General features: G+C 50.4%; 2 protein-coding genes across 4 annotated transcripts; both read right to left on the bottom strand.

Annotated features, from left to right (window-relative positions):
* Window positions 1–206: 206 nt before the first annotated feature.
* On the bottom strand, window positions 207–9,507 carry PPP1R18 (protein phosphatase 1, regulatory subunit 18). The gene is made up of 3 exons (XM_006875632.1): window positions 7,894–9,507; window positions 2,011–2,221; window positions 207–226 (listed from the first exon to the last, which is right to left on the bottom strand). The coding sequence occupies exons 1-3, from the start codon at window positions 9,493–9,495 to the stop codon at window positions 207–209; spliced, it is 1,833 nt and encodes a 610-aa protein (XP_006875694.1). The 5' UTR covers window positions 9,496–9,507.
* A 2,814-nt stretch (window positions 9,508–12,321) lies between these two features.
* On the bottom strand, window positions 12,322–14,980 carry NRM (nurim (nuclear envelope membrane protein)). 3 transcript variants are annotated; one of them, XM_006875629.1, is made up of 4 exons: window positions 14,695–14,980; window positions 13,917–14,113; window positions 13,117–13,311; window positions 12,322–12,603 (listed from the first exon to the last, which is right to left on the bottom strand). In XM_006875629.1, the coding sequence occupies exons 1-4, from the start codon at window positions 14,888–14,890 to the stop codon at window positions 12,322–12,324; spliced, it is 870 nt and encodes a 289-aa protein (XP_006875691.1). In that variant the 5' UTR covers window positions 14,891–14,980. The 3 variants fall into 3 exon arrangements, with proteins under 3 accessions (XP_006875691.1, XP_006875692.1, XP_006875693.1); XM_006875630.1 differs by having other exon boundaries at window positions 13,117–13,293; window positions 14,695–14,836; XM_006875631.1 differs by lacking the exon at window positions 13,117–13,311 and having other exon boundaries at window positions 14,695–14,824.
* Window positions 14,981–17,979: the final 2,999 nt, after the last annotated feature.

The raw sequence follows: 17,979 nt of genomic DNA, 5'->3' as shown, positions 1-17,979 counted from the left end.
CACATACCAGGGACCTTGGGTTCGGGGTGAAGTTGGGCAATTGGCTCTGCCCTGGAAAACAGGACGAGAAAAGCAAGCTGGGAGATGCTAGTTGTCCTTCCCTGCCACACTCATTTTCAGGGCCTGTCTTCTTAGGATCTTCTAAGCTCCAGGATCTTCAATTCTGGGAAGGAGGACAGAATTATCTTCCCCTTGTGGGGAGAGGGTCACCTCCGGCAGGACTCATCTGTGCAAGAGGAGGCAATTATGACAGCAAATGAGTGAGGGCCCTGGTCTCCCGCCCTCCCCACCGCAAGCTGAAAAGACAGTTGGCATCTAGGAAATCCTGTAATATCTTGCTCATACTACCAGGAACACCAGCCATCACTCATCTAGCTTGTATTCTGTTCCAGGCTATGGTTCAGGGCTGTGGAGTCATTTTCCAGTACAGTGAGCTAATGTAATAAGGTTGCATTGCCTCAGAGGGCTTTCTTGGCAATAATCTTTATGGAAGTGAGTCACCAAATTTTTCTCCTGAGAAGCCGCTGGATGGGTTCAAACACTAAGCCTTTCAGTTAGCAGCTGAATATGTAATTGTTTGTGTCACCAGAGCTTCCCTCAGGCATTCTTATAGTGAATTTCACAGTAACACCACTGGGAGAGGTTGTTGTTGTTGTTAAGTGCCGTTGAATTGGTTCCGACTCATATCGACCCTGTGTAGGATTTCCGAGGGGAGGCTGGTAGGTTTGAATTGCTGACCTTACGATTCAAACCGAACTTATGGTGGAATGCTTATCTTACATCCTTTGGAAAGATTGTTGTTGTTGTTAGGTGCCATCGAGTTGGTACTGATTCATAGCAACCCTATGCACAGCAGAACAAAACACTGCCTGATCGTAGGACAACCTCACAGTTGTTACCACACTTGAACCCACTGATGCTGCCACTTTGCCAATCCATCTCGCTGGGGGTCTTCCTCTTTTTCTCTGACCCTCCACCTTGCCAAACATGATATCCTTCTCCAGTGACTAGTCCCTCCTGACAATATGTCTGAAGTATGAGAGAGGAAGTTTGGCCATCCTGGCCTCCAAGGAGCACTCTGGCTGCACTTCTTCCAACATATATCTGTTGGTTCTTTTGGCAGCCTACGGCACTTTCAATATTCTCCTCCAACACCATAACTCAAAAGCATCAATTCTATGGTTTTCCTTATTCACTGCCCAGCTTTCGCATGCACATGAGGTTATTGAAAATACCATGGCTTGGGTCAGGCGCACCTTAGTCCTCAAGCTGACATCTTTGCTTTACAACACTTTAAATAAAAAGGTCTTGTGCAGCAGATTTGCCTAATGCTATGCGTCCTTTGATTTCTTCACTGCTGCTTCTGTGAGTGTTGATAGTTGATGCAAGAAGAATGAAGTCCTTGACAACTTCAATCTTTTCTCTGTTGATAAGAATGTTGTTTACTGGTTTACTGGTCCAGTGGTGAGGATTCTTTTGTTTTCTTTACATTGAAATGCAATCCATACCAAAGGCTGTGGTCTTTGATCTTTATCAGTAAATCTTTTAAGTCCTCTTCACTTTCTGCAATTAAGGTTGCTGATATCACAGGTTGTTAATGAATCTTCCTCCAATTCTGATGCCACGTTTTTCTTCATAGAACCCAGCTTCTCGGATTATTTGCTCAGCATACAGGTTGAATAAGTATGGTGAAAGAATACAATCTTTTGTAAAGATTATAGCCTTGAAAATCCAATTGGGCTATTCTACCCTTGGTTTGAATTGCAAGGTTGGTGGTTCCAATTCACCATCTACTCCTTGGAAACCCTATACAGGGTCACTATGAGTCGGGTCCAGCTTGACAGCATTTAACAATAACAGCAACAACAACTCTGTCCTATAGGGTTACTATTGTTCTGAATCAGCTAGAAAGCAACAGGGTTTAATTTTTTGGTTTTCCTTTCCCTCCTGGGTTGCAGTGTCAGCCCCCAACACCAGGGGGCACCCTTAGACCAGCAAAGTCTCACTCACCCACTATCAGGGCCTTCGTGCGGAGCCCGCCCTGGAGTTCCCTTTGCAGAAGCAGCAGCTCCTCCTCATCCTCCTCCTCATCTGGCTGGGCTGATGGGGGGTGGGGGGCACTGGGGGGCTCTGGCTCTGGCCCCAGCTCCTCCAGCACAGAGCTCTCAGAAGGGTACTGGTACGTTGTCTCTAGGGCTGTCTCACTGAAGGAGATCTTGAGCTGAGTGAGAGAAAGGGAAGGAGATGAGGTCAGCCAGTTAAAATGCAGGTGGGAGATGGGAAGGGACTAGGCTGGGGGCGCTATGCTGACTGTCCCCTCCCCAGCCACACTGCCATCCAGCTTCCCGTTTGATACTGGTTCTCCAATCCCAGATTTCCCCTCTTCAGTCACATCATTTCAAAACCCACAGACTTCAGCCTGTGTTCTGGCAGGGCTGCTGAGGCAGAAGTAATACTGGACCAAGGTCCCTGCTTTTCGGAGTGTAGGCAGCAGAGTGGTAAAAATGAGTTTATACAAGAACACCCACACTTGCAGATAATACCCACTTGACCTGGCTTCAATGACTAGGATGATCAGAGTTCAGCTAGAAGAGGAAAAAAAGAGTAATCTCATACAATATGATGAACCTGACCTACACTTATAGATGCAGTATCTCAAAAGAGGGAACAAGTCTTTACAGTGAGGATCATTCCCACCCCCTCCATACACAGAGTAGACAGGGATGGGCAACTTAGACATTGGCTACTCAAAGTTGGGGTAATACAAAGGCAAGAAGTGACTGGCTTACAAACTTTCAAGAGGGAACCTAGATCCAGAGGGCGTGGAGGAAGGTAGAATCTCCACTGAGTAGTATCTAATCTGTCTGGGTGGGGCTGATGAAAGGAAATGCGGATTGGTCTCTTGTGATACAATAGTGAATAATTGTTATCAGAACTGATTGCGAGGGTTGGAAATGTAAAGGTAGAGGTTATGTAGCAAGGAGGGGAGTGATTAACTTTTCAGTCTTGGAGCAGAGGTCCCTGGGACCATCAAGGGAGAAGAGCAGAGAGCGGGGCCCTACCCAGAGAATCAGTGGCGCCAGACATGGAAGCAGAGATGATGACTGGGGACTTCAGACCCAGAGAGGGAGAGGGGCTGTGTGCTGATGACTGGGGGTGGGAGGAGGGAAGAGGCTTGTAGGGTATACCCTTTGGTTGGTTGATAATGCATGGAGGATTGTAACCATGGCAATGAAACAATATAGGCTAGGATGAATGTAAAACTAATGTTCTCCCATGTAAACGATCACATAATTTACAATAAAACATTTAAAAAAGAATAAAATTTAAATGCATAGAAAGAAATCCTATGATCAGCACAAAGTTGCAGGGCACCCTGAGAGAAATCCAGAAAGCTTCCCAGAGGTGAGATTTGAGTTGACCAAGTGGGAAAGAGGTGGAATGAGAGGGAGTCTCAGGCAAAAAGCTGGGCATTGCTTTCCATGCCTTCAGACCCTTGGCCCTCACTCCTCTTCTATGTCTGGAATAGATCCAGGGCAAAGAGGATCTGGGGTGAGGGGAAACCAACAATAAGTCCCAGGGGAAGCAGCAGACCATCCCTCCAACACATCAAGGACATGAACTCTCTGAGTGCCTGAAAGGTGAAAGTGTGAGGTGACCAGGGCAGAGAGGGATAATCAAAGATAGAGGCAAAAGGCCAGAGAAGAAATCTGGAGCGGGCAGGAAATGCTTCCTAAACACCATCCAAGGGCAGGCTGAGCCCCAGCTGTTGCTACTGCCTTTGCCCTCCTAAGAAGCTCAGGGGGGTGGGGATTAACTCTTTCCAGGGATTAGGGCCAGATGATCTACTCAGGCCTTCCCTGGAGTCAATTTAGGAAAGTGGGCTGGAATCTGATACTCCTAAATCTGCATGGACTAAGGTGAAGATAGAGAGAAGCCAAGAGGGTGGCTGGACAGGTGATTTGCACAGGGCTGTGTGAGATGGGACAGCTGGGTCTCCATGGGAAGCTGGAGCTCAGGAATGATGTTACTTCAAGTCTTCCCATGTCTCCTCACCTCAAAACAAATGCCAGAAGCCTGACCATGGCCCTCAGATCCCCTCTCTCCTGGCCCTGGTCTCTTCCCTGGCTCCAGCCATTTTAGCCTTGATTTCCTCCAAGCCCACCAGGTATACTTCCACCTGAGGGCCTATGCACTACCTCAAATAGATAATTCCCATGAGGCTCTCCCTCCCAATCATCCCATGATCTGGTTGCCATATTTATTCTTCCCAATCTGGCCTTTTAGGTTCCATTTACCTTTACTCTGTCATTCTCTCTCTTTTTTAAACCACTACCTTCTAAAGGAGCTCTGGTAGTGTAGTGGTTACAAATCAGGCTGTAAACCTTAAGGTCAGCAGTTCGCAACTACCTGCTGTCCCGTGGGAGAAAGATGAGGTTTTCTGCTCCTGTAAAGATTTACAGCCTCGAAAACCCTGTGCAGGGTCGCTATGGGTCGGAATCGACTCAACAGCACTTAACAACAACAAAACCTTCTAAAGAATTTATTTACTACCCTTGCTATCTGCTTGTTCCTATCCAGCCAGCCAGAGGGCAGGAATTTTTGTCTGTGTCGTTGATGACATATTCCCAGCATCTAGAAAAGTGCTTTGCACATAGTAGATGTTTAATCAGTGTTTGTGAGATGAGTCATGCAAAGCTTGGACGTAGCTACAAGAAGATAAGGGTTCATCCAGGCCTCTGATGAGATCCCAACAGAGAGAGGACCATAGTTGAGAAAACAAGGTGCACTTGACTCCCAGTCCATGTTAGTAAAACTGCTAGGCAAATCAAGTGATGGTAACTAAACTCCACACATCCGTTTCTTGAAAAGGACCATTTCTGATGAACTGACAGATTTGTCCAAAACTCTGGGAATCCACTTCTGTCTCCTTTTCATATCCACTTTTGGGATAGCAAAGGCCTCTGGGTGGTGTTAACCTAAACGTTGGTGGTTATGAGCCCACCCGGCAGCACCCTCTTAGGACGTAGTGTGTAGGATACGGACTGGAGGACAGAAAGCCCTGACAATCCACTTTCATAAAGATTACGAACAAAACAACTGTATGGGACAGTTCTACTCTGTCACACATTGGTCGCTATGAGTCAGAATTTGATGAAGTGTTTGGTTTGGTTTTGTCAGAAAGAAGATTTTGGGCCTCTTTTCTCTTCCTCTCAAAGACACACGCTGACTTAAGTAGGAAGTGGTCTTTCTGAACATCTCTTCTGGATAATCTTTTCATGTGCGTGGCCTTAAGGGGCTTGGGTTGGTAGCAGTTAGAAGTCAGAGGTCTCAGGGATGGGAGCTTAAGAGGTACATGAAGATGCATCTGGGAACTAAATGATCTCCAAGCTTAGCCCAGATCTTTAGTCCCTGTGGTTTCCCACTGACTTTTTTCCCCCACTGACTCTTATGACATGAAAACTAGATCTTAGGATGTAGCGTAGGATATGGACTGGAGGACACGAAGGGCTTCCCAGTCTCTATTTGTCATCTGTGGCACTGCGGGTTAATGTGCTGGACTGCAAGGTCAGTTTGAACCGCAAGGTCGGAGGTTGAAGCTCACTAGCTCTCCTTGGAAACCCTATACGGGGTCGCTATGAGTTGGAACTGACTCGACGGCACTTAACAACTTGCTGAAGAAAGATGTCTTTGATTTGCTCTCAGTTTATGTCTGTCTCTCCCGTACCCTGCCCCTGCTGCTTCCCTCACCCCCCCACCCCCCAAACTTCTGACAAGGCTTCTCAGGAATGCATAGCTTGCATGGGAGTGGGCAGGGGGTGACTCACTAGATCCTCTCCCATCAGCTATATAAGGTCACAAGGGTGCCAGCAAGGGGAGGGGCTGGTGTCTCAGAGATATCCCTAGTGGCTGGCAGAGCTGGGATTTCTCTCTGGATGGCAAAGATCAGTTTGATGGAATTAGCCTGCAATAGCAGTTATTTAAGGAAGGCAGGGGGTGGGAGTCAGTGGGTTAGGAAGGCGCTGGGTCAGCTACCGCTAGTCCTGATGAGAAAATTGAGAGCAGAGAAGGCATGAAAGAGGGCGGAAGGGTGAGGTGTCTGGGTCTAGGAAACTGTGTGCTGCTTCTTCTCCACCCCCCCGCCCCTGGTGGCTGCTTCCTTATTCTCTCACCACATCCTGAGCACAGTTCTGGCAGGCCCGCAGCCCAGCCTTCCCCAGGCAGCTCCACTAGCCTTCCGGGCCCCCATGCCAGGCTTCCTGTTTGGCCGCTCTGCTTCCGGCTCCCATACTCCCTGACCCAGGCCATCCCTGCTCTGCACAAGCTTCTGATTCTCGTCGAATGGACACCATACTTTGCAGCCCAAAGCTTTGAGCCTCCTTTCTCTTCCTCTCAAAGACCCAAGCTGATTTTACTAGGAAGCAACCTTTCTGAACATCTCCCCTTGATAATCTTTGCATGTCCATGGCCTTAAGGGGTAGGGTTGATAGCAGTCAGAGGTCTCAGAGATGGGAGTTTAAGAGATATGTGAAAGATGTATCTGGGGGCCAAGTGATCTCCAAGCTTAGCCCAGATCTTTAGTCCCTGTGGTTTCCCACTGACTCTTATGACATGAAAAACAGATCTTAGGATGTAGCATGTAGGGTACAGACTGGAAGACAGAAAGGGCTTCCCAGTGTTCAGGATCATTTATAGGTTATCCCCAGGGGGCTGCTTGGTGGTGGTCAGAGTCTACTGCTTCCTGTTCCTGCTATGTCAGCTGCAGAGACGTCTGAGTCTGACATGTCTGAGCATGGAACCTCTTCCCCTAGAGATTCTCAAGCTGAGGACTGGTTGGTATGTCTATAGAGGGAGTTGGACTAGGGCCAGGGAGAGAGTGGGCCTGGTTGTTCTCACTTCCCCTAAATCCTTTTTCAATCTAATCTCTGACTTTTATCAGCCTAGGTCTCAGTCCCCCATTCCAGTCTCCAACTCCAATGGTACTCCGCAGCCCTCCTGGCCTTTAGCACTGTACCTCCAAATTCACTTCTGTTTTTCCACCCCAAGGGGAGAGAGAGGCCAGGGTGGCAGGAAGAGAGGGGAAAACCAATTGCCAACTGCTGTGCCAGTTCTGAAAGGGAGGGGAAGTCCAGAGAAGAAGGCTAGGGGAGTAAGGGGTGGGGGATTTTGGAAGAGGAGAAGGCTTTTCTTGTCCCAAGAGAGAAGGGAGCACTGTCTAAAGCAGTGGCTCAGCTGGGGGTGTGTAACCCTGAGGTCACCTACTTCAAATGGCCTCTGTGTATCTCTCCCAGGGGGCAGACTCAGGGTTCAAAAGCCTTCTCTCTGCTTTCTGCTCCATTCCTCAGCCCTGTTCCAGCCCTCCCTTTACTCTCTTTGGATGTCACCATTCAGCTCTGCCCCCCCTCTTCCTTGGGGCCAGGAGACCTTCCTCCCACAGCACCTCCCTGCCATTTCTTATCCCCTCTGCATCTCCAAACTTCCTGCCCCGACATTCTGTCCCTTCTAAAAGTATAACTGTGTTCATGCTGGCCAATCCAGGATTGTCGGCCTCAGCTCAAGTTGCCCACCAGATGGGCTGGGTTGGGCCACAGCCTCAGAGGAAAGCAATGGGGTGAAGAACTCGGAGCCCAAAAGAAAGGCAGAAAGCGCAGCCTGGGCACACCCTGGGAGACACACCCAGAAACAGGCTCCTCAGGGCTCAGAAATGAATGGAACAGGAGGGCAGCGGGAAGAAAGGGTGTGTGTGCAGAGAGAGGAAGGGTGGTAGCAGGAATGTACAAGAAAGAATAGAGGGAGACAAGAATACAGGGGTATAAAAATGAGAGAAAGACTGGTGGCCAGAGAGAACTGGCGAGTGAGTTCTGAAGAAGGCTGGCTTGACTGCTCTCCTACCTGTTTGTGGTGCTTTTCGGGGGACCCCTTGACAAGACAGCTGCGGCTGAGTCGGAGGTAGCCCCCCAGAACCAAAATCTCTTCGGCAGTCGGGTACCGCTTCTTCCCAGTCCCCGGGACTGCAACATCAGCTGTGGTAGGGCCAGCTGGAGTGTCTGGGGCTACAGGGGGCACAAACCGCCGGGGGTTGACGGTGAAGGTGTGTCCGCTGCGGCGGGGCCCCCCTACCCCTGGCCCTGCCTTCACCCCATAGAAGAGACGGCTCATGAGGGGATCCCCAGGGGACTGGGGGACAGGTGGGGCTGGGGGTTGGGGAGACAGAGGGGCTGGTGGTGGGGGCCGGAGTTCCACTGCTTCCTCTTCCTGTAGTCGAGGGCCTCCGGTCCCAGCGTCCTCTGGTGGAATGGGGGAGGGCACAGAGTAGCGGTTCTGCAGGGCGCTCAGAGGACTGCCCTGAACCCCTGCCTCCTCCTCCTCAGCCTCCGCTTCTCCAGACGCTACCCCAGGAGGCCCCAGTTGATTCTCTGAAGACCTAGAAGGGTCTGGTTTCTGATTTTGAGTCTCTATGTCCCTGGGTGTCCATTCTCGCACCTTCCCAGAATTCAGGGTCCATTTCCACCCTTCGGTCAGCCTCAAGCCCCTCTCACTCTCCTCCTCTAGGTTGGACCTCTGCTTTGCTGTCTCCACTTCTCCGGTGCTGTTGTCTTGGGCCTCCCTGGTCAGGGTCTCTGATAGCTCTGTAATCTCTTTTGAAGCCAGTCCTGGAATTGGTCTCTCTTTTCTTTTCCCACATTCTTCCAAGAAGTCTTTGCTTTCCTCTCCTGAACTTGGCCTCCACTGCGATGTCCCCAGCTGTACTGAACTCTGTTCCTGATACTCTCCACAGTCAGGCCTCCATTTATGGGCCTCAGTCAGGCCTGTCTTCTGGGTACCCGACTCCCCTGGGCTCAGTCTACTTTCCATCACCTCTGTCCTCCTGGGACTTTGTTCTTGAGGTTCTGCCAGTCTCACACTCCACTCTGGAGTCTCTCCAGGGCTCGGCCTCCATTTCCGTGTCTCTGACTGTCCGGAGCTCCAGTCTCCTAGTTCTTTCGGCAATGGCCTCCAGTTCCGAGCCTCTAACGGTCTGGGGCTAGACTCTCGGGCTCTGCCTATACCCAGGCTCTTCTCTGCTGTCTCCCAAAGACTGAGCCTCTCTTCTTTTAACTCTTGTCCCTTGGGGCTCTGATCCTGAGTCTCCCCAGGGCTGGGTCTTCGCTCCCTTGCCTCGAGTGGCCCAGGCCTTCTCTCTATAAGAAACTCTTCACTCCGCTGCTGCCGCTCCTGCCTAATGAATCGGTTCTGGTGCACTGGCCCAATGGCCTCCAGGAGGACAGCTGACTCGTCCCGGTCTGGCGGTCCAGCCTCTACAGTCTCCGGCACAGAGCTAGGTTCTCCAGCGGACAGCCCAAGCTTGGCCCTGCGGCGTTCCAAGAGTCCCCGCTTCCAGGCTGGCATCTGGGACAAGCGCTCTAGCTCAGCCTTTTCCCGGCCACGCACTGCTGCCTCCTCCTGCCGGCGCCGGGCTAGCAGCTGGAGTTTCCAGTCTGGGATGGTGGCCATGGTTGCCTTGGGGTAAGGCTGGGGACAGAGGACAGGAAGAAGAGAGGTTGGTAAGACAAGCTCAGGGGGTGAGACCGGGTGTGAGGGGAGAGGAAGTGGAGGGGTCAGTGGGAGACAGACAGGAGCTAGCTCAGGTGAGGACAAGGGGAAAGAGGGAGAAGGGGGTGCAGAAGAAGGGAAAGCTGGGCAAGTGAAGAGAAAAGATAAGCGCCAAGTTGGGGGTGGGGATGCGTTGCGGGATGTGAGATGAGAGGAAGAGTCCAGATTCAGGGAAAAGAGGAAGGACTTAGAATTGGCAACACAGAGTGAAGAAGTCTTAGACACTGTCCCAAAGATGTGAGAGGGGAGAGAAGGAAGAAAAGCAGCCCAGGTTCAGGCGAGGCTGCCTCACCGCTACCCCAGGGGAGGTGAGAGTGGGAAGGGAGGTCAGAAAGTCGCGCTGGGGATGGGACGAAGAGACCTGGGGGGTGTCGGGAAGGTGATGAGGGGTTAGAGAGGGAAGAGGTCCAGGGGAGAAGGGGAAGTGATGGGGTGAAGGGAAAGGGAGTGCCGTAGCTGCAGCCCGGCGCGCAGCAGCGGGTCTTCAGGGCTCTGGGCTCCCGGCTCCCCTTCCAGCGCTGCTCGGCCACGCCCCTCCAGTTCCCCAGCCCCCACCTCCCCGCCCCACACTCCGCCCCTAAGGCGGGTCAAGGGAAATACCCTCCCCAGGGACGCTTGGAACCCGGGAGCTTAGATTGCCAGCACGTTCCCAGAACCAGGCGTCCACCCCCACTTTGTCCCGGCACCCCGCCTGCCTCCCTTACTAGCTGTCTCCCAGGACTCAGATGTGCCGAGGTCAGGCTCCACACCTCTTTTCTCTAGAGCCCACGAGTCCTGTGCCCAGGTCCTGGCTCTCCACTAGGGAACCCCAACCTAGGCGGCCATCCCCTCCCCGCTCTGACCGCACAATCTCGGCACAAAGAAGAGACAGCCCAAGGACCGGGACCGGGATGGGAGCAGGGACCGGCAAAAGGAGAACACCCCTCCCCAAGTCTGAAGCCCCTCAGTCAACTCACGCGCAGCGGGGCCCTGGGGGAGGGGGTGCAGAAGAGCCTGGCGTCCAGAGAGGAGGAGAGAGGAAGAGGAGGAGAGACAGCGAGGGAGATCCGGAGATGGGAGGGAGGGGAGGAGGAGGGAAAGAGGGATCAGAAGAGGAGGGACGGAGACAGGGACCAGGGGGCCGGGCGGGGGGCGGCGACCGCTTTGTCTGAGAACAATGGGGAGTGAGAAGGGGGCGCTGGGCGGAGTCCGAGGAGGGGGTGGAGCCTCGCTCCCCTAGACCCAGCTGCGGGTCTTCGAGCCGGGACTCCACTCTTCTCGTCAGAACTCCTGACTGTTCGTGCTCTGTCATCAGGGGCCACCGTCCCTCCTCCCCGTAGCCCCGGAGAGCCTAGGTGACCAGACCCCCACCCCTAGTTTGCCGACCCAGGGCGGTGGTCAGTGACTCAGGCCCCTCGCGTCCCTCCTCCCCGTAGCCCCGGAGAGCCTAGGTGACCAGACCCCCACCCCTAGTTTGCCGACCCAGGGCGGTGGTCAGTGACTCAGGCCCCTCGAGGGACTTGGGGAGGAAGCTGCAGCTGCTCGGAGTTGGACCCGCCCTTCCCATCTCTCCTGCTGTTCCTCCCCACGCCTTTGCCTTCCCGGGTCAGCCTTTGTTGCTGCGGGGTCGAGGGCTGCTGCCTGCCGCCCCGCGGCCCTGTTTACATGGGTTGGGAGGAAAGAAAGGAGCGCATTCCACAGTTTTGGAAGCTCTCTACCTAGGTCGCAGCCCCACTCTCTTTAGCATCAACCTATCTCCCATGGGTCCCCTAATCTGTTGTTAAGTGTCTTCGAGTCGATTCCACCCATAGCGACCCTAGATAGTGTTTCCAAGAATCAGCTGGTGAGCTTGAACTGCTGACCTTGTGGTTCCAACTGACTTTGCAGTCTAGCGCATTAGCCCACAGCACCACACCAGGACTCCCATGGGTTCTCTAGTCTGCCACGGGAGAATTGGGGAATGTGGTAGAAGAGGGACTTGGTTGCATGAAGAAGGTGGGCGGGGAGGTGGGTGTCGAGGGGAGTGGTCATCGCCGAGCGGACGCCAGAGGGCGCGGTGGCCACGCAAATCCTTATTTGGTGCGGACAGTCTCTGCTCTCCTTCCCTCCCAAACACCGTCTTGCAGCCTGAGAGACACTGAAGACTGTATGCCAGATGTAGAAAACTTAAGTTAAATTTTATTTTCCTGCAGCGCATGTACATCAGGGGAGGCCTAAGGTGCTGGAGTTAAGAGCTGGAGAATCCCCACAACTAAGTCCCGGGAAAGGCGCCCAGGGGCGGGGCCTAGGGAGGTGGAGCCGCGAGGCGTGGGCCTTGGAGGGGTGCCCACTACAGTCAAACGTGCAGACTTTGGTCCAGCATCTTGGGAGGGAAGTCAGCTGTGAAAATGGGGAATACCTGAGTAACAGAGCCAGAGAAGTGGTCAAGAGGGGATCTTTTCCTTTGTGGAGACGCTAGAAGGGGGCTCAAGCTCAAGCCCTAAATGATAAGGGGACAGAAGAGTTTCATGCTCTCTCTTTAGGAAGAAGACAGGGCCCTGGCTGGTGAGGAGTGAACCTTGGAGTCCAATGACTGAAACTCCAAATTTAGGGTATGGGTCTGACCCTAGGGAGTGGAATCTCAAGTAGGGGTAGGGTCAGCCCCTAGAGTCCAGTGATTAGGGACTGTGGGCTGAAGCAGCCAGCACTTGGATGTTAAGGGACTGAAAACTCTAGGGGAAGAAGAACTTGGAAACAGAAATTAGCTCTTCACTCAGCATCCCCATCCTGAGGCCGGGAGAGCAGGTGAAGTTTTCTTTGTAGTTGGGCACGCAGGTAGCGGAGGTCATGCTGGTCAAGCCCATGAGCCAGGCCCAGGTAGAGGGTGAGGAGGAGAGCCAGAAGGAAGCGATCAGTGCTCAGAGTAGGCACCACCCACAGCACTGTCAGCAGCTCCACACACACTGGGTGGCGCAGATGGGAGAAGAGCCTCAGAGCCCGTGGGGATTTCAGGGCAAGCGGCTCTCCCAGCCCCAGAACATGGTAGTACACCTAGGAGAGGGAGAATAGCTTAGAAATGGAGTCAAGTCCTTTTCACAACTTAGCTTCCTCTTTCCTCCTATCTCCTGGTGGTGCAGTAGGATAAGCACTGGACTGCTAAACACAAGGTTGGCAGTTGAAATCCAGTAGGTGTGCCTCCGGAGAAAGTTAAAGCTTTTGGCTCCCTTAAAGGCTTATTATAGCCTTGGAAACCCTAAACACGGTCCCTATGAGTTGGAGTCGACCAGATGGCTGTGGGTTTGGTTTGGTTTTCCTTCCTTTCCCAGGCACTGTTTTCCTAGAATTGAGGTCCAGGCACTTTCCTTTCTGAGGGTTAGGACCCTAACCCTGCTGTCTGGCCCATGCATCTTCCCCAGATCCAGGAAGCCCATGATTGCTGGCCTTTGAGGAAGGTCTGAGGAACAACTGTCTGACAGCAAAGGGAGGTAAGGGAGTCAAAAGCAATGGTGGAAGAGAGCACTGGAGGGGGAGGATTGAAATCCTTGGAAAGAGAAACAGCCTTACCTGTTTGAGGCCCATGAGCTCAGCATAGTCAAAGACGAGAAGTATACTGAAGATGAGGAGCCAGGAAATGATGTGGAGCACAAAGCAGAGGAGGGGCACCCAGGTGGCCCATGGCTCAGATCTAGCCTCCCACAGCACAGGACCTCTGGGTACGGGTTCCCAATACCGCATCAATAGCTGGAGAAGGATGAGAGGCTGGGCATCCATCCTGGCACCTCACCCTTGAGAGACCTAGACCCAGAGGCTGCCCCACCTCAGATTGGCCTGCAGCTCTCCCCCGTCCACATCACGAGCATTATTGACAAATATAGGGTGCTAAGTGGGGTTCCAAGAATGTAAGAATGACCTGTCTCTACCCTTAGGAATTATAGAATGGTTGGGATGACCAGACATGTATGTTAAGTAACCTGAGCCAAGCACCAAGGAGAAGACAGAGGAGTTCTGACTGGGGAGCTTTCCCTTGAGACTTAGTGGCATGGGTTTTGAAGAACAGGTAGGACTGAGAGGAGTTAAGGAGGGGATTCCAGGCAGTGAGACAACATGCATAAAGTTGCAAAGGTGAGAATGCATGTATTGTGCTTGGGGAATGACAAGTACACCCTTCTTGATAAAGGGTAGGATGTGTGCTGTGGAGAAACAAGCTGAGATCAGAGTCTTGAATACCCTTGCATTCCTCCTAAACCCAAATATTATCAGAAGGCTAAGTTTAAGTCCCACACTCCTGAAATCCAGGGTATCTCTCCCACAGACTGTTATGTGTCTCTGTCCCCTTTGAGAATTCGCCTGCCTGGTCCCCATACCTGCAATGCCAGGGCTGTGCATGTCACATACAGTGACCTCTGAAGGACCCCAAAATACCGGGATGACAATGCCTTTACTGTGTCAGTTGCCATGAGACTGTGTTGGCCTACAAATAGTAGCAGGAGCCCCAGATCCCAAGCCAGGGGGGCAAGGATGCTGGGATCTTGCAGGGCCGCCAACCATCCCTGGCGCACATCTAGAGGGAGTTGAGAAAGGGACAAAAAACATCAGGAAGATGGCGGGAAACTCTTTCCCTCCCATCCCCGCCAGCTTCAGGCCCAGTCCTTTCACGCTTTCAAGAGCCTTCAGCTTCCTCTTCAGGCTTCCCTAGGTCTTTTCCATTCCCATTTCTTCTCTCTTCCCCAGACCTCTTTCTGTTGTGTGGGTCACACAACAACGCACCTTGGGCAGTTATAAAAGGCGGGGCTGGAGAGGCCACTCCTGGATTGTCCCGTATTCCAGTTCTCCAAATGCTTCCGTTTTTAAACACTTCTCTACAGTCTTATCCACAAAGATCTTTTCCTAAAATTTTCTACTTATCACTCTTTCCCGCCCCCTCAGTCCTCACTCTCCCATCAATCTAAACCGTTTATCCCCGAGTTCCTAATTTAGCCTGGCGGTCCCCTCTCCTGCCGCGTCTCGGGGATCCCAACGTTAGAGTTCCCTCTCCCGGACTTCCCATCAGTCACTGGTTGGTCTTCAAGCCCCGCCCGCGCGCCCTCTCCTTCGGCTCCACCCCCCATACACCGAAGTCAACCTCGGGTCCCTCCGGCTCACCGGGACCAGACTCCGGGACCCCTCCAAGAAGTGGCCGAAGGGAGGTAAAGCGCACGAACTCCACTCCGGTGCCAAAGGCAAGGATGAAAGAAGCGAGGGCAGCAGGTACCAGGAACAGCGCAGGGGCCATGGCGAGAAGTGGAGGGGTAAGGAGAGGGGCAGGCCTAGGGTTCCCGCGGCCGCTAACCACGCCCATTTCCCCGCCCACCGCCTAGGACCCACCCAGGAGGGCGGAGCTCCTCGCGCCGTCTCCCGGGTTTCCGGCACGCCCTGCTGTGCTTGCCCCAACATGTGGCGGTACCGACGGTCCCTAAGTCCCTTTACCGAGTCGGTAATCTTGGCGTCACAGAAGGGAAAGCTAGAATCCCACGTGAGAGGTATAAAGGGCAGGTGCTCAGCAGCCACTCTCATAGGCTGAATCTTAGCTCTGCTAAACAATTTTTTTTTCAGGGTTCTTTTATTTACTTTTTAAAAACGTTTTATTATGAATTGGGTGAAGGTTTAGAGAGCAGAGCATCAGTGTTTACATTCAACAAATCCTCATACATTTCGTTTCATTTCATTGTTTGCAATCCTCTTATCCCACTTATCCCACTTTCTTTGTTTTGTTTCCGTTTCTCCTTTTTTCCCAACTTTCTGAACTTTGTTCTTAGGTAAATGCTGTTTTCTTCTTTGCTCTTTCTAAAATGAGCTTTATAAAAAAATTTATTTTAGAACAACTATTTTTAGAAAAATTACAAAGATGGTACAGAAAGTTTCCATACCTCCACTTCCAATTTCCCCTATAACTAACATCATACATTATTGTATATTTGCTGCAAATATCTGTATATGTTGTTAAGTGCCTTAGAATCTGTTCTGACCCATAGCAACCCTGTATAGGGTTTCTGAGGAGCAGCTGTTGAACTTGAACTGCCAACCATCTGTGTATGTATGCATGGATATTGTTAAGTGCCATCAAGTTGGTTCTGACTCATAGCAACCCTGTGTAGGGTTTCCATGGAGCAGCTGTAAAAAGATATTTAAATATGTTGTTGTGTTGTTGTTAAGTGCTGTCGAGTCGGTTCCGACCCATAGCGACCTGTATAGGGTTTCTGAGGAGCAGCTGGGCTTGAACCACTGACCATGTAGTTCAAATGGCTTTGCAGTCTGGCACATTCATCCACAGCACCACACCAGAACAACATATTTAAATATATAAGAATATCTTGTTTGGTAAGGTGGAGGGTCAGAGAAAAAAGAGCAAGACCCTCAGTGAGATGGATTGGCCAAGTGGCAGCATTGATGGACTCAAGCGTGGCAACAGTAGTGAGGTTGGCCCAGGATGTTTCGTTGTGCTGTGCATAAGGTCGCTATGAGTTGGTGCCAACTCAATGGCACCTAACAACAACAATGTTTAATTTTTAAACAATTTTAGAATTCCCAAAAGTTTCAAACATTGTATAGAAAGTTCTCTCATACCTCTCACCCAGGGTTCCCAAATGTTAACGTCTTCTATCACCTTAGTTTGATGATCAGTTTGATGATCTTGACACAATATTATCAATTAATCAACAGACCTTAATCAAATGTCACCCATGTTCCATTAGTGTCCTTCCTTTCTTTTCTTTTAGTTGTAAATGAAAAGAGAAACATTCCAGATGGGAATTAAAAAGGTATCAATTGAGAGGGAAGTACAAAACAGGTAAACCAGATGTATGATAATAGGAAGAGGGGAAATTGGCAGAGATAAACCTGAAGTGAACCTTCAATGTCAGATTAATTAATTAGATTCTATTGTTGATGTGATTGTTGATTAGTGCCTTCAAGTTGGTTCCAACTCATAGCCACCTTATGTAGGATTCCCAAGGAGCTGCTCGTGGATTTGAATGCCAAGTTTGCAGTTTAAACCAACCTTGCTGTCCAGTGCTTATCCTACAGATGTAGGACTCCAGATTCTATTAGTAGTGACTAAAGGAGACACATAGTATTTAATTACCTTGTAGTATGTAATTGCCTGGTTTTGATGTGGTTCTACAAATTATGCCTTTTTGATCCCAAATGGTGACCATTCTATGGTGTGGATACCTCACTAGTGCTGTCGTTCCCCCTTTAGTCCTACCTATTGTTTATCTGAAAATTGAGGCACAGTCAGGAATAATGAGTTCAGTTTCAGACCTAGAGGGTGATCAAAGGCCATAGTCTTGGGGTTCCACCAGTCTCTGCCCAACCAGTAAGTCTGGTCTTTTTAAAAACATTTTTTTATGATTTTGAGTTTTATTCCAGTTTTTCTCCCATTCTGCCCATTCTAATGTGATCCCTTTCACAGCAATTGGTAGTGGTAGTCAGACACCATCTAGTTCTTCTGGTCTCAGGGTCATGGGGACAAATGTTCCTGTGGTCCACTGGACTAATTGTTTCCGTGCATCTTAAATTTTTGTCACTCTTCTTTTCTTTGGACACAATAGCGGTGCCTAGATGACCATTCATAAGCTTTTAAGACCCCAGTCACTATTCGCCAAAGCAGGATGTAGAACATTGTCTTTGTGGACTATGTTATCTTTCAGGGTTCTTGAGGAAATGGAACATTATAAACTCTCCCCTCTTTTTTTTTTTTTTTAAACTTGGCCGTGGCTAGAAAACAACCAAAATATGAGGTAACATAGCTCAGTAGTTTAATAAAGGACAGTAAGAGCACGGGAAGACTGTTGACTCAGGCTCTCTGAGAACCCAGACCTCTGAATCATCCATTACATTATGTTAGATTAAAAAAAGAGAAGACAAGTGAGTGACTATTTTGCCACAAAATAAGTTAATATTCATTCTGTAACTTATTATCAAGTTGAATGATTGCCTTTCCACTTACTACAAAGGGCAAGGTTTCTCTATAATACTGAAGGTTTTGTTCTAATCGATCCAAATACAAAGACTGTTGACTTCTAAGCATGAGGGTAAGGATGTGTTAAAGTGTAAGTGGTAGAAAACGGTTTGCTCTTTACAACTGTAAATTTGCAGCAGGTTTGTTTTATCCACCAAGCTTGTGATATAATTAGCTAGCTATGATTTTACTCTGTCATCCCTTAACTTGACTTCACTTTCAGAAAGCACTAAGATTTTTTCTCTCAATATATACCTTACAGACCTGTTTGTAATACCTAAAGACTAACATTCATATTCAAAAAGCAAAGGAAGATTTTCTCCATCAAAATGAAAGTTCTATATTTTAAGACCCCAATTAAGGACTTACAGGAGCTCTGGTAGTGTAGTGGTTACGAATCGGGCTGCGAACCTTAAGGTCAGCAGTTC

This window comes from Chrysochloris asiatica, unplaced genomic scaffold, assembly GCF_000296735.1.
Source record: "Chrysochloris asiatica unplaced genomic scaffold, ChrAsi1.0 scaffold00333, whole genome shotgun sequence".
Classification (NCBI taxonomy): domain Eukaryota; kingdom Metazoa; phylum Chordata; class Mammalia; order Afrosoricida; family Chrysochloridae; genus Chrysochloris; species Chrysochloris asiatica.
The sequence above is the reverse complement of the archived record's forward strand: the minus strand, read 5'-3'. Positions and strand labels throughout refer to the sequence as shown.

Bases quoted from the DNA above. Each gene is read 5' to 3' on its own strand.
- PPP1R18 (XM_006875632.1), bottom strand. From the start codon at position 9,495: ATGGCCACCATCCCAGACTGGAAACTCCAGCTGCTAGCCCGGCGCCGG. The intron at 2,222-7,893 runs GTAGGAGAGCAG...TCTCTCACTCAG, and splicing joins CCGAAAAGCACCACAAACAG to CTCAAGATCTCCTTCAGTGA. The intron at 227-2,010 runs GTGAGTGAGACT...CCTCTTGCACAG, and splicing joins CACGAAGGCCCTGATAGTGG to ATGAGTCCTGCCGGAGGTGA.
- NRM (XM_006875629.1), bottom strand. From the start codon at position 14,890: ATGGGCGTGGTTAGCGGCCGCGGGAACCCTAGGCCTGCCCCTCTCCTT. The intron at 14,114-14,694 runs GTGAGCCGGAGG...AACTCCCTCTAG, and splicing joins GGTCCCGGAGTCTGGTCCCG to ATGTGCGCCAGGGATGGTTG. The intron at 13,312-13,916 runs GTATGGGGACCA...ATGGATGCCCAG, and splicing joins GCACAGCCCTGGCATTGCAG to CCTCTCATCCTTCTCCAGCT.